This window comes from Oryzias latipes, chromosome 2, assembly GCF_053564925.1.
Source record: "Oryzias latipes strain Hd-rR chromosome 2, Olatipes_Hd-rR_3.1".
Classification (NCBI taxonomy): Eukaryota; Metazoa; Chordata; class Actinopteri; order Beloniformes; family Adrianichthyidae; genus Oryzias; species Oryzias latipes.
The window spans coordinates 16,788,808-16,816,550 of record NC_136238.1 but is presented as its reverse complement, the minus strand read 5'-3'; the positions used below and the strand labels follow the sequence as shown (position 1 = coordinate 16,816,550).

The following is a 27,743-nucleotide window of genomic DNA, read 5'->3' as shown; positions in this document are numbered from 1 at the left end:
GAAATTTAAAGTTTGAAAGCATGAACTATCCGGACAAGGATTGCAAAAGCGCAGGACTTCCATAATTTCTGCCTCTAGTTGCTTTGCCTCGCCCTCATAATTCCTGCCCAGTGACTGAAGAGATCTCTAGTCGCGTGACTTTGTTTGCAAGCTCTGGTTTGAAACTGGAAAGTCCCTTTGAGGGCAGTCTGAATACCGGTACAGCCCAAACGCAAGGTTTAGGACTTGATCCAGACCAAATTATTTTTACAGTCTGAAGACACCCTTAAACTTTAAACCAGGGTGCATTTGAGGGCCTTGAATACAAAAGATCCACTTCATCATTAGGGTGGCATTTAATACCATGTTGAAAATGATGATAATGTAGAAACAAATTGGATGCTGTAATAAAACATTTGAAAGAAATAATTTGTTAAATGTTTATTAAAATAGTTCAGCCCATCACATACATAAGTGTCAACAGTGTAAATCAACTTTCTTTAAGAAACGCAAATGAAAGAAACAAAGGTGCTACGTGATTTTAGAGTGAAACTTATAAACATTTTAACAGTAGTGCTCCTTTAAATGAAGAAAAGTTTTGACAAAGTGCAACAAGACTGGAAAGTGTTTGGTCAAATGACATTTGAAATTGTACAATGTGTTAAATACTACTAAGACTTACTTCAACAAACAGATACAAACTTGTATATAATAATATAAATAGAAATTCTAAAAGTGCCCAAAAAATTAAAAGGGACTGATTTCCCTTTAGCAGCAGAATTTTTTTGCCACAGCAAACGCATCATACTGGTGAAAATACCTTTAATATATAAATACAGTTTGGTTAAAAACCGGCAGCCCTCTAAACATAGATTAGCTTGACGGAGAACGAACAGCCTTGGTTTATTGCACAGAGCAACAGGGAACAGCACCCCTTTTGGCACACACCATCACAGTTAACGCCTAAGTTACCCGCTTTCTCCAAAAACACTGCATAGAAATATTGAGATGGAGGTTTGATGCAGGATCTCTGATTTTATCTCACCTCAGCAACAATTTGGTTCAAACTGTCTGAAATCTGAACATGTCGCAGTGAGCGGCCCTGGCCAGCAGGGGGCTCCATGTACAAGTTCCTCATCAGTAGCAGCCATCTCTCCATCTGCTGTTATGAAGGGCACTGAAGGTGGACAAGCTCTTTGGAGGAGTCAGCAAACTAAAGAGAAAGGAAAATGAGCTTTAGCAACAAAGCTGGGAAAAAGCATAAAAGACTTTTACTAGGTAATGGTGCGGTCACAAATACAACTGCCACAGCGCAATGGGGAAGCATCAAACCCCCCCTCCCCCTCACCCTAATAAGTGTACCGTATGATCTCTGAGAACTGGATGGTGGCAGTGGGATGGCAGAATGGGGGCAAAGGGGTGGCAGTCTGACATCGGCAGACGATTTTGGGGACTTTAGAGACCCTCCTAGCTGTCACTTATCACGCTGCTGCCTTTCTGCCACCCGCTTGTCACTATAATGCCACTTTGTGACCTCGAAATGTACCCGGGCTGCCACTAACCGATGTCAAAAAAAACGTGCGGTCACCATAAAGTTTTAACTTTTTCTTAACACCTCAGCAGGTGTGTAAAATTGCGACTGCTGCCTCCCGATTACAAATGCAGCTGAGCAGCCACCCGCCAAATTTGCTTAAAAACTTGCGTTTAGGTCGCCACGCAGTGGCATTTTGGGATATATGACCATAGTCTAATAAGAAGTCAACAGGACTGGTTTTATCTTATTGAAGATGGTTTTGAATTAAAGTCTTACAACCGTATTTCAGAATTTAGAAAGCCTCCTGGAGAAGAGGTGAAATGTCTTCAATAATAAAAGATAAACCAAGTCCAGCTAACAGCTGTTTTTCCTCAGTATTTTGATCAATGCAAATCCTCACAGACTTTGGCCTTTTAAACTGATTAAACAAAATGTTCTAAATGCCAAGTTAAATCTAAATACTTGAAGTTGAAAAAGTAAATTGTGTTAATGATCCAAATAGAAACGAATCAACTGGTGACATTTTTTAAAACATGTTTAGCTTTTTCCTGGCTGACTGTATACTTAAAGCCATTGGCGAAGCTACAACATTTTTTGTGAGGTGTCGTAAGGGGTGTATAAAACTTTGGAAGGATGGTTAATGAGAACAGCAGAGACACATAAAAGGTTAAACAAAACTTTTTTCAAACAGTTTTCTTTAAGCAGTTGTAAAGCTGAAAAAGGCTTGTATTGGTTATTTCTTAATTTCGGTCAATAATGATACGTATTTTGACATTAAAAAATTGGAAGAGTGGGTTGTTGCCCCCATGTAGCCTCATTTCATAGAGAAATAAAAGTTGGAGAAATTAACATTTCTGTGCTTTCAGGGACAGAACAAATGGAACCTAAAGGACTGTCTTTTGTTTTGTTTTCACCTTCTTGTTGGTTGGGCCACCTTGCTGCGGGTAGCGGAGCTTGTGGTGCACAAAAATGAGGCGGGGCGAGGCAGGCTGCTGCGTGGCGTTGTTGGAGTGGAGACAGAGCCTCCCGCGGGTTTGTTGAGCAGAGGAATCCCGCTGCCGTTTAGAGACTGGAGGCTAGTGGAGGCAGAGCCTTTGATAGTAGGGCTGACGTAGGCAGTGGCCTTTGATGGTTGCCGTAACAGTAAAGAGAAGTTGCCGACGCTCTGTACCCTGTTCTGGAGCTTGCCTGGGGGAGGGACTTTAGAAAAAAGCAGAAATCAGTACAGATCTTTAAATCTGACCGCAGTGATGAATGATTAAAACAAAAGAGGAGTCTTACTAGAGGACTGCAGGCGGGCTAGAGCGCTGGATGAGTCAAAGCTCTGGCTGTTACGAAGCATATAAGGCGAAGCGCAAGGATTAGATGGAATGGGCATGCTGGGAGCTCTGACGAGGTTAGGCATGCTCCTCCGCAGCTTATCTGAAAGGAAGGGATATCATGTGTACACACTTATACAGTATATGAAGCTGACTTATCACGTGAGCTTCAGTCTGAAGTGTAATCCTGTAAAAGCGTCTATGAAGCTGAAGCATGTTGCACAACAGGCTCAGGTGGCTTTTTTAAGAGAGACCCGGCTCAAAGCCAACAGCCTGAATGAATGAAACTGTATAACTTACTGTCATATTCAGCTGTAGACAGAAGACAGCTGCAATAACATAATTAATGTTTCAAACAACCTGATTGGACAACACAATATTTTTTCACATTGTTTTTTTAAGTGCCTTAAACTTTCATTAATTTTTAAGTTTCCAATAGTAAATCACTTATAAATATGAATTCCTTCTAATGAACATTTTACTGGTTTACGCTAACACCAGAACTTTTCAATCTGAGATTCAGCTTGAATTATTTAAACGGCCTTAAACTCAACAGAAATGTACCCACCTGATCCTGCTCTGAAGTCCTGTTGCTCGGCTGCGTAAAGGCTGCCCAGTCCCAGAGATGACTGGGCAGGCGGGGCCGGAGCCTGAGCTTGAAAGGCGAAGCCAGCGGAAAGGTAAGGGCGGGCGGAGGGGGTGGAAGGAGGGGTGCACAGTGAGCTGGTGCTTTTTTGCCAGTCTCTGATGCTGGAAAAAGTGTGGGAGTGGGGCAGGCAGGTGAGGCGTGGCTGCGGCGGGGGAAGGAGACCGTACTCTTCTTCGTCCTCCTCGTCTTCCGCCTCCAAGCCCAGGCCGGCTCCGAGTGAGCTGAGCTGGAAGCTGAAGCTCTGACTGCGGCGGTTGGCCAGAACACACGACGTACTGGCGTAGTCCTGCCTTAGACCTGAGGGGGTGACAGATGAAGACCAGGGGACAACGCACGCACACACACACACACACACACACATTTTGTTATCACCTCCTGGGGTTAATGAAGCTGAAGTAACGATGAGCTCTTAGGTCTGTTAGGTTATTAGGGAACAGCGAAGACAGAATAAGCAAATGATTAACTTCATGTTTTTAAAATCCCTTGACAACAGTCAAACTAACACCCATCAATCGATTAAGCATTCTAATCAGGAATACTTGAAACTTTGCAGAACTTACTTTCCTCTTGCAGTCGAGCCATAACTTGAACATCAGTCAGGTCCTGCAGTTTGTATTCGAGGCCCAGAGAGTCCTCCTCCAACTCTGGCGCTCCAAGGTCGCTGTCCACAGAAGACCGAGTGCTGAAGGCGGAGCACCGCTGGTTGCGACCTGCAAACATGATGGAAATAAAGTATCTCCACTGAAGAACTGAATGAATGTCAAACATTCACAGAAACTTTCACTCATCTTCAGAGACCAAGGCTTAAAACACAGGGTGAAATATATACAGCCTTTAACTGTTGATGGTCTCTACTTCTCCAAGAGCAAAGAAAATACTGCAATTTTCTCATTATGAACCCTTACAATTGCTCAGAAATGCTCACCTCTGACCTCAGCCAAGATTCCACTTGTCTTTCCTATGATCAAATTACGTAAATCAGTAACGACTTTGCAGTCGTTGATCTCGATGATCCATATGCTCCTCTTTTTAATGGAATAATGTGTTTCCCACAAGGAGTTTTCTTACTATTAGCCAAGTCCACCTGTCCTTGACAGAGATAACAAGTCCTTTCTTCTCTGCAGTAGCTTTTTGATTTCATAGCACTTCTGAAAAAAGTAACGTGTCCATCAATTAAAATCTTCAACCTGGTGTTGATCTGAATTAATATAAAATGTAAGGACTAAAAATAATAAAACTTAGTACAAACAAAAACAGTTTTAACATGTTCATGTGTTCATTTTTCTCATGATGGAGGACATATCCAACTATCCATTTTCTTAACCTGCTATATCCCTGTAAGCGTCACAGGGTTTTGATGGGGGACATATATAAAGAAAATTTGTCAAAATATTACATTTTGTAAATCGTTGTTACTCAGGAGCAAACAAAAACTGCTGTTGGAAAAAGCTACTACGGCAAGCCCCAGGCTCCCTCACCGCTCTATTCTAATGCATCCACTGTCAGATAAACTGATCCGTGTACGTCTTTGTTTTCCTCGTCTGAAATGGGATCTGGCTCAAACCTGTACAATTGGATAGCTTCAATTTTGCTCGCCATTTTTGTTAGGTTGGGGTTGTGAGGGGCTGGAAGCTAATGGGGGAGAACATATACAGATGGATGATGGGAAGGGGACGGACTTACACTACGCCAATGGTCTCGCCAACAATTCAGAGGAAATTTTTTATGAACTCCTGCCGCTCTGCAGAAACTATGTCTTAGAAAACAACACAGGTTTTTGTATTTTGGCTAAAACATACTAATCATAATAAAAAGACTACTTGAAACACTTTTAAAAATAGATTAGATGATTTGAGTGGGACTTTAAAGAAACTAAAAATCAAAACAATAAATTAGTATTTATGGGTTTATTTGCTCACCAAAGACTTATTACAAAAGTCCCTCACTTTACCATAAACTGCTTTTACACTGAGCTGGTTGGCCGGGACCAGTTTCTTTTGTTTGTCCGAACTCATCTCCGCCTGAAAACGATCCGTCCGGGCTTCATTGAACAAGAGGCATAAATAATAAATAGAGCTCAAATAATAAAAAGCATGATATTGCAATAATTATTCTAGTGAGACCAAACGATTTACTTGGAGGACTAGACCACCCAGACTAGAAGATGTCAAACTTTAAGGCAATTTCATTTGCCCAAACAGATAAAATTAAACAAAAAAAGATGTAATTTCAAAAACGGTTCTTTGGGACTTTCCTAGTGTGAAACTGTGGTTCCAAAAGCAAAAGCTTAAAGGGACCACTAGCTGCTCCTTGCCTTTCCATCATAGCAGCAGACAAGGCTCTAACCTTGAGAGGCAGGGTGAGGGAAGAAGGTGGGGGTCCTCTCAGACACAGGGGACAGCTCCTTCCCAATGGGGCTCAGGGTGCGGTGAAGGAGTGGGTGTATCGGGGAGGAGTAGGATGGAGCTAAACAATGGAGGTGTAGGTTAAACAACTCAAGCCAATTTTGTACAACAAGGAAAGGCAAAAATAAATAATCAAGGAGAGTTTAAGTACCGGGTCTGTCAGGCGGCTGAGGTGAGGAACTGATGGGAGACACACCTGCCACTCGAGGACGTCTGGGAGAAGAGGAGGAGGATGACGGGGTTGACAGAGAGCTACGCCACCTAGAGACTGAGGAGGAAGATGAAGGTAAACAATAAAACCCACTCAGAGCAGCAGCCACCTCACCAGCAGTGACAGTCGGTGTCTTCTCCATTCAGTAGCACAAAGCGTCCAGCAGTGCTAAAGAACAATGCATTAAGGGTCTGCACACGCAGCTGCAGAGCCCGGCCTCATCTCTGTCACCTTACAGTGTCGACATAAGCTGCAAAAGCCATGCATCCTTTTATGTGAAGTGTTTCTATGACAACGGTGGTTTAGTTGCTCTAGAGCAGGTGGGAGGATTTCTCTGTAGCTTTGAGCCTGACTCTTCTGAGGCAGCAGAAGCTCCAAAGATTCACCACTGTACTACTGATAAGGAGCTCTGGAGCTTTTTGACGTTAAGAAGATTTAAATAGATTTTTTGCAATGGTCGAGGGTACAAATCTCAAGCTTCAAGTCTCTGGATAAATCACCTAAATAGTGTCATGTCAGAAAATCAATGACAACCATAATAATACAGCAATCTTTTTTTTTAAACAAGAATCAGTGAGTCAAATGAAAACGCCACAAAAGCAAGCTAAAAGATAGCAACACAGATTGCAATGCACTGCAATCTGTGTTGACTGCGTGATGAAAATGGTGCAGAACATTTATCCATACAAGAAGCAGGGGTTTGCCAATCTTTGCCTGGCTCGAAACACTGTGGTCCAATTGAAGACATTTTATCTGACTTTAAGATACAGCAGGTGGCAAAAAGAATGGAGTTTGAGTTTTTTTTTTTTTTAATCAGATGAAAGCTCAGATGCATCTGGCACTGCTCATTTATTTGAGAGGATTGGACAAATGTATCTGTGCGCCCTGATGACGCTCCAGACCACCTGCAGACGGAGCTTACTGTGCTGCAGTGTGACGTTGAGTGTTTAGAGTCGACACCAACAACTCGCTCGTCAACTTTTTCCGCCACCTGGATAAAAGCAGCTTTCAACAATTGCGAATGTTTGCCAAGAAAATGTTACACTTGTGCGGCTCGACATACTTAAGCGAGAAGACATTCTCCGTCATAATCTTTAATAAGAACTGTGTGAGGATACGTCTCAGTGACTCTCACTTGCAGGACATCAAAACTACTGCCTTTGAACCAGCCTGGCCTTTTTGCTGCAATCGAGACCTCAGTATCACCCTTAACATTTGTTTAGTCCTCTGTGGTGAATAAATTCTAAAATCGCAGTTTTTGTGTGTGCGATTAAAACTACTGAAAATTGGTTTGGAAGTGGTTTGTACTGAAAAAAATAACTGTGTTCAGTTTTCCTGATCAAACTGTTTAAATTTAGAATTTCATCACTGCGGTCAGATTTAAAAAGTTGGCTAAAATGTATTTAGATGTGTTGGTGTTCAAAATGATGAAAATAAAATACCACTGCAATAAAACTGTTCCTTAAACTATTTATTTGCATTTAAACTTAATAAAATAGTTTGAGAATCCAGGCCGAATGGGTGGTCCTCACACACAGTTTCACCTCCCCAATTCTGGCTCTCTTCGCAAAAAGTTTGGACACCCCTGCCCCTAGGTGTGTGTGTGTGTGTGCGTGAGTGAGTGTGTGGCCCCGCAACAGGCTGGAGATCTGTTCAGGGTGTACCCCGCCTAAGCCCAACAGTAGCTGGGTTGGCTCCGGCAACCATGTGACCCCAAAAGGGATTCAGCTGTATCTGAAGATGGGTGGCTGTATGAGAAATGCTCTGTGCATTTAATAAACAATATGAACCTCAGCAATTTTTCTGATTTCATCTATAGAGCTTAAAAATTTGGGCTAAAATGTTTGCATGGAGTTCTATTTTTCTAATGAAAACACTAGATTCCTGCATTCTAGTTTTTACCCCATTGTTTCTTTCAGCAGCAGCTCTGCACAACCTGAATGGGCGGAGCCTCCTGAACCACTGCGCCTATGCAGGTCGGAGCAGCAGCATGTATTCCTTACAGGCTGATCACATTTAGTTAACTCTCACATTCACTATTACCCGGATTTCATACACATAAAGTCAATTCTATTTTTAAAAAGTGATGTAACCATAGCAACTAAACCTCAGGTATCAATTATCTATGATGTAATCACGACCGCTTCCATTTTCTTTTTTGTTTCTGTCTGGGGGAAGGAGCAGCAGCGGATCAGGAGGCCTTCAGGTCAGCAGACTCTGATCTGCTCTAAGCTGTGGATTACAGTTCTTCTGTCCTGCAGGTGGAAGACAGTTAGCAACAGTTGTCACTAGAATCTAGCGAAAAGTTCCCTTAAACTGTATGGAGCTCCACTATGATCAACTTAATGAATAAAGAGCATTTAAAAAAATCATAAAACATTGAAACATCAGTAAATACCAGACATGAGCATATCTTATAGATAAAAATAACACATTAGGCTTTTTGTTACTTTTTATACTTTATTTTATCCTTTGTAACATTAAAATTTTGAATTTTTTGTTCATCTAAATTATTTGTTTAGATAAAATATCTATAAAAAATATCCAACAGAAAGATTATTAAAACAGTTTTTCATTAATAAAACAATAACATCCATAAGACACCTTTGAGTTTTTAAAAACCCCATAGGTTATGAACCTTTTTTTAGGGATTGTCAAACTGTCGCTAATCTGTGTTCTAAGAATTCTGCTCACCTTCTTCTAGCTGTAGAGACAGGGAACTCCTGGCAGCCTCAACCTCAGATTTGGGGCTCTCCAGAAACTTCCGGCACCACTCCAGCGGGGGGAGGGAGTCACTTGAGCTCTGCGTGGACTTGGATGAGGAGTACAACCTGCATCAGATTGACATTGACTAGATTTTTTGGGTTTCAGTAGCACATAAATTAGGATTGAGTTTGAACATGTTTCCACTGGGTGGTTGATCAGAGAGTTATTTGGGAGAAGCCTGCTTGAGTTGTGGACCAAAGAAATTGTATGCGGTCAAATTCGGATCAGCTTGAAGCAAATTGTTGCAGTTGTTGTTTTCAGTTGTTTTTGTTCTTTTAACGGTTGTGTTTGTGTGTACTTTTTTATTTTTTATTTAATTTTACCTTGTCATGCAGGTTGCAGATGTTATTCTGTTTGTTTATAATGTTTGTACTGTTGAACCTGAAAATATCTGGTCACTTTACTTTGACTTGAATATCACTTTTGCTGTTTTAGATCTATCTATCTATCTATCTATCTATCTATCTATCTATCTATCTATCTATCTATCTAAAACCAGATTGTAAATTTGAAAAACCAATTTGAAAATCTGAAAACAAGACATTGTACATGGTACATCAGAGTGGAGTGGCGTGTTAACAGACATTTTTCCGAAGTACCAAAGGCCTCACGTGACTTCCTGGGCCTGGTGGCCCTCTCTCGATGCAGGAAGAGGGATCCCTGAGTTCTCTGGCCAGACCATGAGCCGAGGATCACATTACATCTGAATCTGGGGGTGCCCGTGTCTCTGTGGTGTGGGTTCTGGTCCTTGCCCTTGAGCGCTGGTCTTTTCCAAAATTCCAACAGTGGGTGAGCCTTGTCAGGCCATGTTTACAACACTCCCGTTGGACTCCCACTTCTCTTGGGCGTTCTGCTCCTTTGCAGGCTCCTGCCTTGCTCTCTCCTTGACCAACCGTGGGCTGGGTGGGTGGCTGCCTGGAGCAGGGAGCGGGTCTCCTTTGGGGGGCCCTGGCTCGTGCCTGGGGTTGGGGTGGGGGGATACTCAGAACTCCTGTGTGATGGTGGACTACTCGTCTGGGGCTGGGGGTGCTCTCCTGGGGCGGGGCCCCGCATAGGCCCCTCGGGCCACGGTGGCAGGCTGCTCTTCTGGCTGGGCTGGAGATGGCACTGTCTGTCCCCCCATGCCTCCCTGCTCTCTGGCATTGGGGGCCCCTCTGGCGGTCCTGCTGGCGCTGGCCTAGGTGGCGGATGTGATTGCCCGGCGGACGGTTGTTCTCTATCTGCTACCGTGTGGGTTTTAGGGGTGGGGTCCTGGCTGGCAATGCTGCTGCGGCAGGGGACTTGGTGTGGGGATGACTGGGCACTCTCCTTCCTCCTTTTTACATTCCATCATCCACCCCAGAGGAACATAAACACTCACTTGAGCACAGGTGCTGTCTCACATTATGTCCCTTTTTACTTGTTGGGATGTGAACATTATTGGAGTCAACAGGTATGTTGTAAGATTTGAGTGTGTGCTGACAGGCCCCGCCCCTTTTAGATTTGTTATAAAAACCTGACAGTAATGGTTATAAACTTCCAGCAACTTGTTACTTTATCATGCTTCATGACTTTCACCCTCCACTCTAACATTTCTCTCTCTTCTCCCCTCCTTTTCTTTTAGGGTGTAGCAAATTAGCAAAAAGCCCCCCCAATTGGATCAGCTAGTCAGTGGAGACTTGAAAACTGAATTGAATCTAAAAAACAGAGAAATGAAAGCATGGAGGGAGAAACGGAAAAAATTGCAAAACACTAATAAACGTGTTTTGTAAGTTTAAGGTTTACATTTTTTATAATATTCAAGTTTTCAAATTTACAATTTTGCTTTTTACATTTTCAATAATTCGTTCAAGTTTACAATGTGTATTTACGAATTTAAAGTTTTTTGTTTTCAAATTTACACCGTCTTGCTTTCTAATTTTCTTTTTTTTTTTTTTTCAAATTTACAATCTGTGTTTTCATTCACTTTAAGCTGATCCAAATTTGACCCCACAGAAATGACTTTGCTAGTAAAATAAATAAATCAAAATAAATGAAAGCATTTAACCCCCCCCCCCCCCCCCTCCCATGCCTTTGTACGGCCTTGCTGCTGCTTGCTGCTCAGTTTGAGTGGATCCGATTATTCTGATGGCTCTGAAATTCGGGATTCTGCTCTACTGGAAACTCTAGCGACTGATTTATAGATTAAAACCTGTTTGAATCTGACCTAAAGTGCTATAGATAAAAACCCCTCTCAACCTCCTAAGAGTGTAAGCAGAATCGGTATTCACTAAACAAAAAACAGCCAACATTAAAAACATTTGACAAATTACAATTCTTGTTGCAAACTTTAAAAACGCTTTGCTTCATATATTTATACCAAATATTATTTTTTATGGAGATGCGCGGGAAAAAAATCAATTAATCTAATCAAACATAATCAAAACAAACGACTAGATTCTTTTAACCCGCAGTTACCAGGTTTCATCCGGTTCGGAGCTCAGAGAGTCCAGATCCAAAAGCTCTAGGTCGTCCAGAACCAACTGTTCCTCAGATTCGTCCTCTTCTTCATCCTCCGCCGCAACGGCAGCTTCATTGTCAAAGCGGTGCGGCTGGAAGTAGTCGAAAGGCTCCGGGGAGGGGAACCGGCATCCCACGGTGCGGCTCCTCAGCTGCTCGTTCTGCCGCTCCAGTTTGCGGACGAGCTCCTGCAGCTTTTTCACCTCCAGCTCAGCGTTAAGCATGTTTTTGGTGCAGTCCACCTCCGCCATCACCGTCAGCACGGCTGTGTCCATCGGACCAGAACGGCCCTTTTTTCCCCCTCTGATTTGGGTCAGAACAAAGGCTGTTGCAGTGGCTGCCGTCTTACTACTGCTGAGAAGCAGCGGGAGAGGGCTTAGCCGACTGTCTAGAACGCCTGTCTGGACGGTCATCCAATGAGAAGCTCCGGGACTCCACCCTCTGCGCGCCGGCGTGTGTATGCTGATTGCAGGTGTCCAATTCAACAAACAAACGACCACATTTGCGTGATTTTAGGAGTTTAAAAATCCCAAAATATTTTTCCCCTGAACGTAGAATTAATAATTCTCCAAACACGATATGCTGAAAAGTAACTTTAACGACTACCTGTTTTTATAGACTGCAGATTGCATAATTAGCTCGCATACCTGCTCGGAAATGACAAGGGCGTTTGGCGCCATCTGGTGTTGAATGTTGGCTACGGCATAAAAAAACAATTATCTTATTAAAACTTTAAATGCAAAAGGCAAATAATACTAAAACTGTAATACAATGTTTAAATGTATTTATTGCATAATGACTAACAATCTACAGGGGGTTAATCACAATCCCACATAAATGCAACAATACATTTTGGGTGGTTTAAACTAAAATGTTTTTACCACATTTTGAATAAAGACTTGTCGTTTCTCCAGTAAATAAACTTTAGGTGTTAGCTAAGCTAACAGTGCCTGTTAATTGCGTTGTGTAACATAGTCACTTGAAATAGAATCAAATTTGAAAGAGAAAAAAACATGTCCATCTATCAATTTTTAGAACCTGGGTACACCTGGACAGGACGCCAGTCCGTTGTAGAGCCACATGTACACACAAACACCTAGGGACAATTTAAACATCCCAAATAAACTATGAAGCATGCCTTTGAACTGCAGGAGGAAGCCAGAGTGACTAGGATTGGATGCATGGGGGAGAGCATGCAAACTCCACACAGAAAGGTCCCAGTCAGGATTTGAACCAGGGGCTTCTTACTGTGAGGTGAGAGCGCTAGAAACCACTACATGCCCAGTCAGCCCCACCAAGACATCTCACAGTGAAAACGTACTTTTTGTATTAAACAAAGAAATCTAAAAATGAGCTTATGATGAAGTTTTGTTTGGTTTAAACATGCTTACCAAAAAACTACATTTTAAAGACTTATTCCACAGTTGCCATTAAAAGAAAATTCTGGGGTTGTGATCATGGAATAATTAACAGAGGAAAACCTCTGTCAATAACGTAAGTGCCTCTTGTATGTAAATATTATAGAAAGAAAAACTTAAAATTGATTCAATAAAAAAACAGTGATGCACTCACTCCATTATTATTGAAAATGTTTTAATTTAAGTATACACAGAACCAATGGCATATTTTTGTAGCAGGACGCCACCTGGTGGCCGAATGATCTCACTACAGTTTCTAAATCCAAAAGTTGAATTCAGATCCAATCAACGTTTTTTCCAGGTAAATTTGCGACGTGCGCCCTCCTGACCTGGCTTCTTCCTCTCTCTCACACGGGGGTCGGGTGTTAAAAGGCCAGCTGCAGAGGAAATGACAACAATAAACATTGCACCTGTCTCCATCTCTCAACAATCCATCTTATGTTGCTTATTCAGAGTCAGATAACCTATTAATCGTTTGAGCGTGTGTTCAAAATAAAGTTTTAAAGGTTAAATTTAGAGTTTAAAAAGCTGCAAAAGTCGACTTCTAGTTAAAGCAGAGTATACAAACAACTTTTGAGCTTAACATTTACATATCTATTAAAAAATAATAAAATGTAACGATTTCCCAAAAACTCTTTGAGCACTTTCCCGTTTAAATAAGAAAACTACGTTTTTGGAGATTGAAGTTGATTTACTATTAGACTTCTTTATAAACAGAACAAGTTTTGAGAACAAAGTTAACAATTCTGTTCTAGGCAAGAGAGGTTTGCTTCTGTATCTTTTTTGCTGGAAATCAAACTAACTCTAAACAAAGAGAACAATAAACAGAAGAGACTGACTCAGTTTGCATTTTAATTCAAAATTGTGACTATTTTATTAAAAACAAGTTCCTCAGTGTGTTTAAATAACAGTTTTTGATTTGAAGAATCTGACTACAATTTTTTTTAAGCAAACATTCAATTTTTTTAAGTGCTCAAGACATCTTTGATTTAAATGAATTTTTAAAACTACAATTCACACCAAAAAATGCTTCAAACTGAACTTTGGAAGTTGTATGCTAAAATGTGAGCTTACTTTTAGATGTAGTTTCCCCAGGGCTTAAGACCCTAAACAAATTGGAAGAAACTTTGATCTACTTTTATAAAAATGCTGTAGATTTGGTTTTTGAAAGGTTTAAATCTGCTCGACACATCCTTCATCTGAACAAACTACAATTTTCAGTAAAGAATAATTAAATAGTGATCAAGACCACTTTTTGGGGCGTTTTGCTTTATTGCTGCATACACTAAACAGAAATGAAGTTCTCAAACACAATGAATGTTTTAAACTTGCAACCCAGACAGATTAACAGTTGCTAATTCGTTTGACCAACATCTAAGTGTAAAAACAAAAAAAGAAGAAAAACAAGTGGGAATATATGTAGATGTGTGGAAATGTATGACTGCTACTTCCACCTAAAAGCCTTTGATGTAATCTGCTGCCCACTTGCATTTTTACTGAAATTGTCAGAAGTAAATTGGATTTTAAAAATCAAACTGAACAAAGCACAGCCTGATTTTTGACTTTTTGGGTTGCAACCTGAGTTTTCAACTGAAATAAATGAATTGAGTTAAAAACACTTTTTTTAAAAAACTTTTAAAGCTGAAACTGCCCACCTTGTCTCATCATCTCCCCCTCACTCGGAGACAGGAAGCTGAGGAGTGCTCTGGAGACGGCGAGCCGCAGCGCCCCCGCCTGGCTGGATCTGCCTCCACCGCTCACCGTGCACTCCAGGTCAAAGCGTCCCAGCGTGCCTGTAAACTGCAGCGGGAACATCAGCTGCTCTCTGACGGGAAGATAGAAACGACAAAGATAAGGAGCCGGAAGATGCTTGGGTGAGCCTGCAAACTCCAGAGTATCTGACTCAGCAGAAGTGAGCAGCACCTCTGCTGCTGACAAAGTCAGTCGTCACCTCTCTGCTCCAATTAAAGGCTGCACGACAACGGACGCTCCGGGCGCACACACACAACCACTCAGCTGTGTAATTAACTGACAACAAGGAGATAAATAAAAAAGCCGGCCGTGCTGTGAAGAGTGAAAAAGCTGCTTTTTAATTCTTTGAAAGGGCAGAGAGATAACTACGTCCACCTCTGAGGATGAAGAGAAGCTGGTAGGCTAGAAATGCTACTACCTGTCCTGAAGCACAGGGAAGTACAGGAGCGAGTCCTGGCCGTTGACACTCAGGCGCCCAGAGCCGCAGTCTCGAAGGACAACGGTGGAGTGAGACGTCTTCCTGCAACCTGAAACATTAAGAAAACATTTTTTGTTAGATAGTCTCATTAGCTTCTGTTACATTGATGTCTCCTACACAAGAGAAATGCCTTTATTATTGGTGCCATTTCACCAATGTTGTGGTTTTTTTTTCTCTGTTCTGTCTTATTTTTTTTTTTTACTTTTGGTTTTCTTTTGTCCAAGTTTTAAATCACTTTGTTGCTTTAAAATATTTTTAAAACTGTAAATTATGAGGTTTTTATGCTGCCTTGAGGTCCTATGAAAATTATTTACAAACTGAGATGAATAAGAAATGTTGGAAGTTGTATTGACTTCTTTCCTGTTATGTCACTCTGCAATTTTTCAAGTTAAATTTCATTTTCACCCATGTTTTTGTGTTATTTTGATGATGTCTCATTTGGTTCTTCAGTAAACTTGTTGGTGTTTTTAAGTTTTTCAGTTACTTTTTAGTTATTTTTTCAAATATCCTGCTTCTTTATTGGTTTGTGGCTGTGCGTATTTGTGTGTGTGTGCATGCAACACACTAAAACCAACTGCAGCAATAGAAAACAGGAAGCAGTTCTGCTGTTTGAGTTGTCTAGCAGCTAGAATTGTGATCATTTTACCTGCCTGTGTGTATTTTGACACGTTTGTGGTATTTATCTATGTGTGTTTTTGACTTGGCACAATTACTTTTACAGGTTTTTACTTTTATTGTTCTTGTTTTTTGAGACATTTAGTCTATTTTTCTCTTATTGCCACAACTTGTTTAAAGGAGTCCTTGACATTTGTAACATTTAAGATTTTGTTTTTAATTTTTAACATTTAGGCTCCATGTTTGTGGTTTGATTTGGTTTTTTTCTTGCTCAGTTGTTTTTGTCATTTTATTTGGAAGTTTCTTAACTTCTATGACAGTTTTGTTTCTAGCTTCAGTTTAAAACCTTTCAAAATTTCTGTCGCACTTAGTTTTTGCACTTTTCTCATAAGACAGTAATAACAGCATATGGAAGTCCTGGCCTTAAACTAGCATTTTTACAAGAACAAGAGATGAAGGATGCTTTTTTTAATTATATTAACATGATATGAATGTGGGCCTCTAATGGCACACAATGGTTTTACACATAGAACCCAGAAACATACCTTCTGCAGAGCTAAAAGCCACGCCATTCTCATCTTTCTGCAGCGCTGAGACCATCTGATGCCTGGACTGAGTCTGGAGAAGGTGCCGGAAACGTAGAACAAACTCCTCTTCGATGTTGCAGTACGGCATGGACAGCAGCCGCTCCATTATCTGGATGAAGCGGTTGTACTGAAAACAACCACAGCTGTGGGTTAAATTCTGTTTAAATAAGAGTAAAACCTGGACACAGACGACAAAAGTTTTTGTTCTCACATCATGAGTAGAGATGTTCTCCACCAACAAGGCCTCTAGTTCCTCTTTTGTGAGCCACCTACTCATCCCCAGAGAGCTGATGGAGATGAAAAAAGTCAGGAACATCAACTTACTGACCAAAACAAAGAAGAAGGGAAAAAAGAGAAACATTTCTCTTCCTACTTACATCTTGTGACCATCTTTGGAGAAGAGTCCTTTGCTTCTAAGACGATCTTGGTGCTTCTCAATGTTCATCATTCTGCCATAAAGCTCCTAAAACAATAATAATACAAATGATAACAAAATGGTCCACCTTTTTCAACACACTCAAGTGACCATCACCGTATCTTGGTGCTTCTCAAGATTCAACATTTTGTCAAATTTCCTACAATGCAAAAACGGAATCTTAAAAAAGTGAAAAAGACCCTTGTTTGGACTTTGGAGAAAATGTCTTATTCTGTCTTGCAGGAAAAAATAATCTTATAACCCTTGTGCTATCCTATGGGGTCCAGGTGACCCGACCCTATTGACGTGTTCTCCCTACCATGACAAAGGTGGATACAGGTGAAGAGGATTTTATGTAATCCATGGACACCAGTGAAGATCACAAATCATTTAAAAAAAGGTTCAGCGCATTGTCTAGTGGGTCTAGATGACCCCACTCCCAATGTTAAAGTGCCTAGGATAGCACAAGGGATAAATACATTTTTTTAATTGTACAATGATCTTAGTTTGAGAAAACATGTCTTAGTGACTAGTATTTTTTTAATCTAAAATAGGATTTCTTGGTAAGACCATTTTTCTTTCCTCATTATTTTTCTTTTGCTTAGAGAAAATCTAACTAAAGTATTTTTACTTTTTTCTATTGTAATTCATATTAATATAAAAGCATCACAATGCGCCAGACGTTCTATGCTCTAGTAATCATCACCTTAATACTAAGTTATTTGCGTCTGTCAATCACAGAAGATGAAGGCTGATCAGCCACACATTCAACAAAATCTTCTTGGACTCAAAGGCAGAAATTTGATTCAGTATTATCCACCACAAATACTTGTCTGCTTGTCAAATGAAGCCCACAAAACTTGTTGCTTTGTTTTATAGCATTCAAAAGGTGTCTTTTAAAACACCTTTCCTTTCGCTTCATTTCTTAACACACGCGTTGTCTTGTTTTGCTGCAATTTCTTGGCTGAAAACTTGGTTTGTAACATTAAGATCAATACATATACTAATGACCAGGTTAGTCAATGAGCGTCTTTGGGGGCTAATATTTTACAATGGAGGGGTACCACTTAGACCCCAGTCCATATTTAAAATCCCACTCAAATTGTCTTTTGATCCGATTTAAAAGCGTTCCCGATGGTCTTTTAATTAAGATTATGGCATTTTTAGCTAAAATCAAAAAACCTTTGTCGTTTTCTACGATAGTTTCTACTGTGTAACTGCAGTTCTTCAGAAATTTGGCACTGCTGCTTTAAACACAATTGGAGCATTGTAAGTCTACCCTCATTTCCCATCATCCCTGTGTTTACAGCATCACCTGCTGGCTTACAGCCCCTCACACCCCCAAACCTAAAATTACCGGTGCAACAAAAATGGCAAACAACAATAAAGTGATCCAGCCATACAGTTTTGAGCCAGACAACAGCTCAGATGAAGAAAATGAAGACGTACAATTTTAATCTTCATTTTTTTATAGATGTCCTCCATGTTAAAAACACCAAAAACAATTTCTATTGCAGTGGGTCTTTAATTTGAAATGAAATAATATTTGTATCTTGGATGCGAGAAAAAAAGCATTCTCATCTGAAACATCAAATAAACTTCACATTGTAATAAGCCTTCTGTGCTCCAACGTTCATTTCAAGCTTTTTAGTTTAGATTGTAAATTGTGCTTTTTTTGACTGATAAACTACAGATCAATACATTTAAAAATAATCTTATTGGATATAAAAAACCTATATTTTGAAGCAGATATTGGCAGAATTTCTTTTTTTCTACTTCATCATACCGTGGATGGCCTGGGGGGGGGGGATTGTCGCACCATCAGATAGGGGGGCAAAAGGTTGTATGCCTGCTGGTAACGCCCCCACCCCAACCACAGCCCCCCTGCTGCTGGGCGAGAACGCATTTCCACATCACCAGATGTTTAATTCCTTCTTGATAGAGTGAGCCTAATCTGCTGCCACTCTGACCAGACACGGAGAAGGAGGACGGAGGAAGCCGAAGTAAACATCAAGCTAAATTTTCTTTGCAAAGAAAAAAGGTAACAGAAAAGGAAGTGACAAAAAAATAGATGACTGCACAAAGAACTGAAAGCATGAAAGGAAGTCATCTTTACTTTCAAAACTGGCAAAAGAACAGCAACAATCCAGGGGGAGCAGATAATATTTGTGGGTTTTAGGTTAACAGGTTATTATGAAAGAGGAAGGTGCCGTTCTGGCTCCTCTGGGCCGTAAAAAGTTCAGCTGAGCAGCGAGTGGGTTAATGCGCCGAGGCTGAATAGAGCCGGGGGAGAGCAGCCTAGCGCAGAGGCTGATTTACACGCCGCTGCCCCCTCCTGGCAACACGGCTAGATGAGAGCACAGGGACAGATAAAAATAAAAGAACAATTCAAAACGAAAACCAAACAACAATTGAATGAGGGAACCGGGAAAGGAAAAGGAGAAGAGAAGCATGAGCTTTTAGTTCGTCTGGCATCCAAATTTAAGCGAGGGGGCGTAAAGGTCTGAATCAAACTGCTTTAGCCAAAACTCGATTAATTTTAAAAACTAAGAAAAAAAATCCTTCTTGTCTGGGAGAGGACTGTAAAAACAAAATATTATCCCCTTCCAGATTTTCTTTCAATAATGGCAAATTGAAATTATTTGCATCAAAAACATAATTACTAAGGAAAGAAAAGAATAAAACCTGTTAATGTTTATAAAACCTTTTAAAAGTAGTAGGTAATGACCCCATAAACCTGATAACTGGTTCTGTAACGTTTTATAGTAACAGCAGATGAGCTATGATGGAAACTTTCAGGAAATGTTTTAGTGAAAAACATGAATGAGTGCTCTTGGCATTAGCAGTCACTGACAGCTGCATTGTTTGAATTCAAACAAACAGGATCTTTCAGAATAACATGCATAGTTTAACTGCAAAGTTGAATAAAAACACTGATTTTAACCAGTGATAGACTAATAGATGGAGGAATCTATTTTAACAAGTCAAAGAAGCCCCAGAATATAACTCTACCACCACTGAAAAAAGTTAACATTTTATAAGAATAAACTTTTAGATTTATAAGATTAAGTGTTAAAATCTTGGGATTATAAAGATATAATTTCATAATACATACATTGTGAATTTATGAGATTCAAGTCATAGATTTATGAGGCAAAGGTCTGTTTGCTAAGAAAAGAAAAAAAAGAAGAGGTATTGGGTTTCAGTAGAAGATATGTAGAGCGCATTGTAAGCGGTTCAGCAATGATTTCACAAAAGAGGAAATACTAAGTCTTTTAGCAATTCAACATTGTTTACCTTAAGTAGAAGCACATTGAATAGAATTTGTGGGCCTCTTCAGAAGAAGATTGTAGATGGAGGCTACGTAATATGGATGGATGCTTACACAACCTGCTGTATGCCTTTTTTCCTCTATTTGTTTTTTTATTACGATTTCTATTTTTATGGTGGTCCTATTACTCTGTAACATTCACCTTTGATGCAGTTGAAATAAAGAAGTCAACAGAGCTGTTTTGGTACATTACTGCCCCCTTGTGCCAAAGTCTTGTAATAAGCAGTTACAAGTGTTAAAAAAAACGTACTTTAAAACTTTTGTTTGAAAATGATTACATAATATATTAGATATAAAAAGCTAATTTTATAAAATTTATGTGAGATTTCTGAAGGTTTTCAGCTGTCTGGACTCACATGCATCAGTGAATAGTAAGACTGTTTGCCGGTGTAAAACAGGAAGTGGAATGGCCGTCTATCCTCCCCCCACTGCACAGCTACATAAAGAGAAAACAAAAAGTGTTAAATACAACTTTGGGTTCACATTTTGGGGAGAAAAAATAAAGAAAAATTGTCACAAACCTCTTTGCATTGGGAAAATTTCATCTGGGTGCTGGAGAGAACAAGAGATGAAAAAAAGATATGCACTTAAATTGAGCTTTTTTTTAAACCTTGTTTCAAGCCGTAAAGAACCTTACAGTCAGAGTCCCCTTCACCCATGCACACACTTTATTAAACTATAATGACAGCTCTACTTTCCACTGGTGCCATCTTCAACCACCAGGGCAACGTTGGGTTCAGTTTCTCGCCCAACAAATCAGAAAAACTGATTTGCACCTCCTCTTCTTCAAGCTGTGGGCTGTTCTTTTATACTCAAACATGAGTTGTTTTCAGGTTGACCGCTTCTCTAGTCTGCATAAGAATCATGCCAAGCTCTCATTTTCGGTTCACGTTGCCAAATAAAGCAAGACCAACCAGCTTCAAGTAAAAGCTTCCTGAATCAAATTTTTTTTCTATGTTTCCTTTCAGCACTTTGGCTCAACAAGTAAAACTACAATCAGAGGTCTTAAATAAAATAAAAAAAAGTTATAAACGTTTACCTAACAAATATGTCATTTTCAAACATTTCTCACTCATTACACCTCAAAATGACGCATCAGAAGCTTCATGCCACAATATGTTACGTTAGTAAAGCTAATTAAATTAAAAAAATCTACATTAGATATTTGTAAATTACATCTAACCTAAAAAAAATCTTTTAAAGGTTGAGGAGTTTCACCTTCATCAGGGGCCGAGCTTTCTTCTCAAATAGGCCGGAGGGGAACAGGTAAGCGATGCTCCTCTAAAAGAGAAAAACAAATACAATTAGAAAGCAGATGCTGAATTGCCCTGGCAACAGAGATTCCATTGATGGACAGTGATTAAGGCAACTGAGGAAGAGGAGAAAGCTGTTGGGGAGGTCAAAGTTAGGCAGGTGAGGAAATCAGAAAGTTTCTATTGCGCCGACGTCCGACGGTTCACGCAGAGTTCAGCTCTGTTAGCGGGCTACAGATGGCACAGGGGAGCTGCCTCTCTTCCTGTCGGCTCAATTATTAGGGCAGCAGGTGCTGCGGGTGCTGGGTGGGGGGCATCAGGCTGGTGCATCCAAGGTTGTCATAATGAAGCAAATACAGAAAGAAAGAAAGAAGGGCTGGTTGAGGGGGAGGTGGTGTGTGAAGGTGTGAGGGGCATGAAGCGCCACACCTGTAAGCGCCAGAGGAGGTGCAATATGGAGGAGATCCCTGAGGGCAGAGATGAAATGACAAGGGAGTAAAGATCCGGGAAACCAAAAAAGAAAGCGAAGAGGTAAATTACAGACCAAACAGGAAAAAAAAACTAAGCTGCTGCACTTAAAACAAGTCAATTCTTTACAACATTCAGAGGTTTTATAAGTAGATGAATTTAAAAATGTGTGTGTGGGGGGGGGCATTTTTTTAGGGTAGGAAAAATAATAAATAAATTTTCGTTTTTGAATAAAATTAAAAATAAAAACATCAAGATTTATTTTTAATAGTTCTACATTATTTAGCTATAATTGAGTAAAAATTGTTTTTGGCCTTAAAAGACTTTTTTTTTAAATATATATTTAATCAAAAATGTCATTCAGAATTTAAATTACAAAGTTTACTTGTGAATAAAAAATCAGATAGACTTAGTTTGGTCGTAAGCCGAAGCTTCAAATGAAACCCTCAGGCATCTTTTTTTCCATGAAAAATTATGAATCACAAAAAACAAGTAAACACTGTTTGATGAGTTCATTTGTCTAAATGAAAGTTTGGATTTTTTTTTAATAAAGTATTAAATAATTGGACAACTTTATTTAATTATCATTGTAAATCTGAATGATTTGGCCAGAAACGCATTTAAACTTGGCTTGAAATTATTGGATTAAACATATTTACTTTCTGCATTAATCCTTCTCGGCTGTAAAAATCTCTTAGATTTTTTCTCATCTTCGTCACACATGAGCAGTCTGGACTCCAAGCCGAAGTGCAGGGACTCATCAAGGGATTCATTTCCCAACTTCCAGTCGGCACAGATTTCCCTTCTGCCTAGCTCCAGTCCAGGTATGGCTGCTGCCCGTCACTTCAGCTTTCACAGCTCGCGGCCGACAACTCTCTTCATCACTGATGAAGGCTCCAGGGAGAGGCGAGGGACGGTTCTGAAATTGAGTTTAATGGCTGGAGCAGAGCGGGCCATGGTTTTTGCCAAAAACGCCAAATGAGTGTGGGTTTGCTTTTGTGCAAACAGCTAATAATCAATGAATCGGTTGGAGGACGACACGCCTGCCTGCTGCCAGCAGGGGTCACTGCTGCTGATGAGAGCGCCCCTCCCCAGAGTCAACAGCTCCTTTTCCTCATTTTCTGCTTTGGAGCAGTTACAGTCCCACAGATCCAGATGGACATTTTAGTATTAGATGATTTAATTAAATAAATGAAATCGAAATGTTAAAATGTGAAAGCAAGAGAGATAAAAAACAACAAATACAAAATATTTCTGAAGGATGAGTTACAATCATAATGTTTTAAAATAAAGAAACATAGACATGTAAATATGGTCAACATATACCATGAACACAAACAAATGTAAATTTAAAAGAAAAAATTAAATCATAATATTATTTCAAATCTTCACATAAAGAAAAAACGTTTTTATAATGTTCCAGGAAATTTCACCTAAATACTATTTTATGAAATGTGAAAAGGAAAGCCAAATCACTCTCTTTAAAGCACCACTCCAATAATCTATTGATCTATTGTAAAAACATTCTCAGTGGTCTTCTAATTAAAACTTAAAAATCCTGCGTCGTTTTCTAAGGCATAGTTTCTGCAGAGCGCCTCACTTCCCGTCACTGGTGAGCAACATCCAGCCGTACGGTTCTAAGCCAGATACCAGCTCGGATGAGGAAAACAGAGATCTGAATGGATCTAGTGGTCTACAAGTGAATGCATCAGAATGGAGCAGAGCAGAGAGCTTGTGCCTGCCGATTAGAGCTTCTACATCACTGCCAAGCTTTTTGAAAGGCATTTTTTAATTTGGTATTGATTCACAACAAATGCTATTTTAATCTTAATTTCATTTATAGAATGTTAAAAACACCAAAAACAGAGTGTGTCTTTAGATAATAAAATATCAAATAAATTCCTCTCAAGTTATTAAAAATGCAATCTTACAAATAAAACATTTTGCTTAATCTAAAAGAAATATCGTAAGCCATTTCTAAAGGAATCCTGTAATTCATAGCTAATTGAAAAAAGTATATTTTTTTAGAAAGAAAAAAACAAACCTAATCTTTGGAATGCTGGGATGAAAATGTGTATTTTAGCCAAGATAAGAAAAACATCACAACAACTTCAAAGTCTGTGAAAATTAGTACTAAAGAAACTGATTTTGGAAATCATAAAAGTTTTATTGCTACATGAATTAACACACATGATGACTCTTTCATGACATGAAAGTCTTTTTTGTTCCATCCCGATGCAATTTTGTAGTCTGGTCAATAGATGTGACTAGTTTCAGTACATCAAATGCTTCACATCCCTGAACGACTTCAATACAATTTGATTCAGTGGTTCAGAAAGCTTTGGTTTCTCCATCACTACTAAATATGTCTTCCAGTTTATTGGATTTGACATCTAAGTTTATAAGAACCCACAAAAGATTTCATTTCTTATTAGGACTGAGATATTAAAAACAAAGTTCCACTACAATCCACTTTTAAAAAAAAATTATTTACAGTGGTCTTTTAGTTATGTTTTTAGCCAAAATCAAATAATCTTTGTCGTTTTCTAAGTCAGTTTCTGCTGAGCAACATAAGTCTATTAGAAATTGGCCACTTGAGTTGTGAGTGGGAACACTGGCACGGCGTTAGCCTGCCCTTACTTCCCATCATCCCTTTGTTTACACGCTCTTCAGGTAGCTTACAGCACCCCACAACCGCAACCTAAGACGACTAGTGCAACAAAAAATAGCGAGAAATATTGGAGCTATCCAGCTGTACAGTATTGAACCAGATGCCCGGTCAGACGAGAAAAACAAAGGCGTATTTGGACCTATTTGTCTGTAAGTGGATGAATTGGAGCAGGAGCTTATTCCCCGGCAACCGTAGCACCTGGGTCACATGTAAAAGCTGTTTCAAACTGCATTTTTTGTCAGCTCCTTATTCACAACAATTTGAGTAAAGAAATGCAGTTTTAAGCGTAATTCTCTTTAAATATGTCATTTATTATGAGAAAAATACCACAACAACCAAGTTAAAAATACCTAAAAACAGCAAATTTTCAATAGAATGGGTAATTTAGAAGGAAGAAAAATAGGCGAACGTTTAATCTTTACATAACATTTATTTTCAGTTTTTCTACAACTGCAAAAGTACTGGCCGACCAATCATGTCTGACAATTTAAAAAATAAAACCTTTCTCCTGATATTTATGCTCTTATTAAATATTCAGGTTGTGAAAAACAGAAACAAAAAAGATAAATTGTGATTTTGAATGAAGTTTTTAGTAAATTAGACAAATATACAGCTAAAGCTCTAGTTTATTCTCACTCATCACTCAGCTTAGTAATAGATTTCAAATCTTTGACTTTTCTGTAAGCTTTATTAAATTTCATTTGACATAATATCCTTTTAAGTGAGTGTTTAAATAAACGGGTAGTATAATTTTTGTAAATAATATGCAATACTTCGTATTTTTGGCTTCTACAACATCAGAAAACAAAATAATATTGTTTAGAAGGCATGTCAGAATCAGATCAAATCTTTACCCACATCTATGTCCTCCTGGCTGAAGTTCTCGGGGTCTTCTCCCATGATATTGGCCAGGTGTCGTTTTCCGATGTTGAACTCTTCGATCTGCTTTTGGATAAACTCAGCAGTGAACTTCTCTGGTCCTGCGGCCGCGAGGTTTTTCCTGCAGAGCGCCGAGTTCTGGCTGATGTTCCTGCAGAGGACCTGCAGCACACAAGACAAGCATCACTGCTTATTTTGTTTGTGCTTAGCCGCAAAAAAATGTGGTTGTTAGTCTTTGTAAGGAGAAGCGCAGAAATGACGCCGAAATGATAATAAAGTTGCATTCGATCATATAAAGACAGCACAGAACTCCAATACTATGTTTGAACCAACCAGGAAACTGACTGGTTTAGGGTGAAAAAGTGTTATTCTAGTCTGGGCTAACAACAGGGAAATGCTAACTGACTCAAGGACAGCCATGTTTTTCTCTTAAATACAACAACGGCAGTGAAACAAAGACAATAACCGGGCATTCATTACAAAAACAAAAACCACCTCAACCTGTTTGCCTAACTTCGCAGTCGCCACATTCACGCTGAAGCTGTAATTTCCACATTTTAACAGAACCGGTACAACTGAACAAACACGGGCCGCCGCCATGTTTGCTGCCGGTACTGACGTCACGACGGAAGTCCAACCTCCCACGTTTAAATAATTTTGAACAACTTTCCAAAGTATATCCTCCTGAGACCCGGCCCAGTCATTTATTTCCTTTATAATGGACATTTTTTTAACCTGTATATTTCTAAGGAATTAAGGGATACCTTTCCAAATCCTACTCTACTCTGTAGAAGACATCTTGGGCTTTCCAGTGATGTGTCATGTGATGAGTTTGCATGCTGGGAACTTTAAGTTTTACCTCTACCAAGATGGCTGCCATACCATTTACCTCATTTTATGGAAAGGTGAAAGTTAAGTCAAATGTTCTGTATATATTCCTTTTTTTTTACCATGATAATTATATATATTCTTGGTCATAAACATGTTAGGAACAATATATTCAAGACAAAAGTGTCATGTTTTCTGTTTTAAAACAGCAGGCGTTTAATGAATGTCAACTGTAGTGGACACCAGGACCATTTCAATGTATTTAATGGCTGCACATTGTTTTAGGAGAAAAAAGTGAAGCAGAGAGGATACTATACCAGATAGTTGAGGGAGATTCAGATTTGGAGCTTTCGGATGATAAAAAGGATGAGGATGAGGTTCAGGAAAAAATGACTGTTATTTTTTCAATAAAATTGATTTTTTTTGTGTTTTTTAAACGTCCATCATAACAGGTTTACACCTGTGCTACCAGGGCATCCTGCCTATCAAGATGACGCCAAAGTTTGTGAATACCAGAGTCCAATCTCGTACTTTTCACAATACATTGATAACATTTCCGAAGATCTGTTTTTGGTTTAGTTGTGTTCCAACTACCGGGGAATCACACTCTTCAGCCTCCCTGGGAAAGTCTAGGCCACAGTACTGGAAAAGAGAGTCCGTCCGATAGTCGAACCTCAGATCCAGGAACAACAGTTCGGTTTCTGTACTGGTCGTGGAACAGTGGACCAGCTCTACACCATCTTTAGGGTGCTGGAGGGAATGTGGGAGTTCGCTCATCCAGTGCAGATGTGTTTTGTGGATTTGGAGAAGGCGTTCGACCACGTCCCACATGGTATCCTGTGGAGGGTGCTCTGGTAGTATGGGGTCCGGGGAGCCTTACTGAGGGCTTTCCGGTCTCTGCATGACCGGAGCAAGGGCTTGGTTCGCATAGCCGGCAGTAAGTCAAACCCAATGAGTTCTATCACTAGAGGAGACATCACATGATTCCTCATGGGAGGAGAGCACCGCCATCTTGGTGAGGTCAAGTTACTGCTGCAGTGCATGCATGTGAACACATTTTTTGCAAAATGCCAGTTCATTGTGCGGGTTTCAACTGCCAAAATCAGAGTCCACAAAGGAGGAAGGCAGAACATTTCACAGGTAAGTACTATAATTTTTTCTTTTACTGCTGCAGGAGCTTTATTAATAGAACACATGTTGACATGCATGATGCTGCAGGGCTATTATCATCATGCTACATGATGGACGTATAATTTGCTGTCGACATAAATGTAAACTTTAGTTATACCTATAAACAGTGTACTAGGACTAGGCTAATATAGTTATATAGATTTCTACATTTCTGACTCAGTGACTGAACTTTTCTTGCAGGTTGGATTCAGATTTAAGGAAAAAGTCGACCTTAGTTATCAAAAGAGCTAACCCAGATGGATCACTGTGGTACCAAATAGCAAAACAGTCTGGATATGTTCAAAACATTTTGTGGAAACAGATTTTGATGAGAGGCCAGACTGTTTGCTTGAAACCCAACACCATACCATCTATGTAACACAAATTGATCACTCACATGAATCAGTGGGTAAATCATTTTTTTTCTTTTGTTTTTTATTTCTTTTTAAAGGGGAAAATCTGTTTTGACGTTTGGACTTATTGTTGACTTATTATTATCATTTATTACATTTATGACCTATCATTGATTTATTGTTA

At 39.6% G+C, this 27,743-nt stretch overlaps 2 protein-coding genes across 3 annotated transcripts; both read right to left on the bottom strand.

Annotated features, from left to right (window-relative positions):
- Positions 1–405: 405 nt before the first annotated feature.
- LOC101162196 (SLAIN motif-containing protein 1) lies at positions 406–11,842 on the bottom strand. The gene is made up of 9 exons (XM_023964758.2): positions 11,300–11,842; positions 8,792–8,928; positions 6,038–6,154; positions 5,828–5,947; positions 4,042–4,191; positions 3,401–3,778; positions 2,795–2,935; positions 2,428–2,713; positions 406–1,192 (listed from the first exon to the last, which is right to left on the bottom strand). Exons 1-9 carry the CDS (start codon positions 11,752–11,754, stop codon positions 1,117–1,119), a joined length of 1,860 nt encoding a protein of 619 aa, XP_023820526.1. The 5' UTR covers positions 11,755–11,842; the 3' UTR covers positions 406–1,116.
- Positions 11,843–12,917: 1,075 nt separating this feature from the next.
- mrps9 (mitochondrial ribosomal protein S9) lies at positions 12,918–25,865 on the bottom strand. 2 transcript variants are annotated; one of them, XM_004066519.5, is made up of 11 exons: positions 25,710–25,865; positions 25,188–25,370; positions 21,156–21,218; positions 20,459–20,489; positions 20,294–20,373; positions 16,569–16,654; positions 16,403–16,478; positions 16,150–16,318; positions 14,930–15,038; positions 14,415–14,584; positions 12,918–13,136 (listed from the first exon to the last, which is right to left on the bottom strand). In XM_004066519.5, exons 1-11 carry the CDS (start codon positions 25,806–25,808, stop codon positions 13,045–13,047), a joined length of 1,158 nt encoding a protein of 385 aa, XP_004066567.1. In that variant the 5' UTR covers positions 25,809–25,865; the 3' UTR covers positions 12,918–13,044. The 2 variants fall into 2 exon arrangements, with proteins under 2 accessions (XP_004066567.1, XP_011481863.1); XM_011483561.4 differs by having other exon boundaries at positions 25,704–25,846.
- Positions 25,866–27,743: the final 1,878 nt, after the last annotated feature.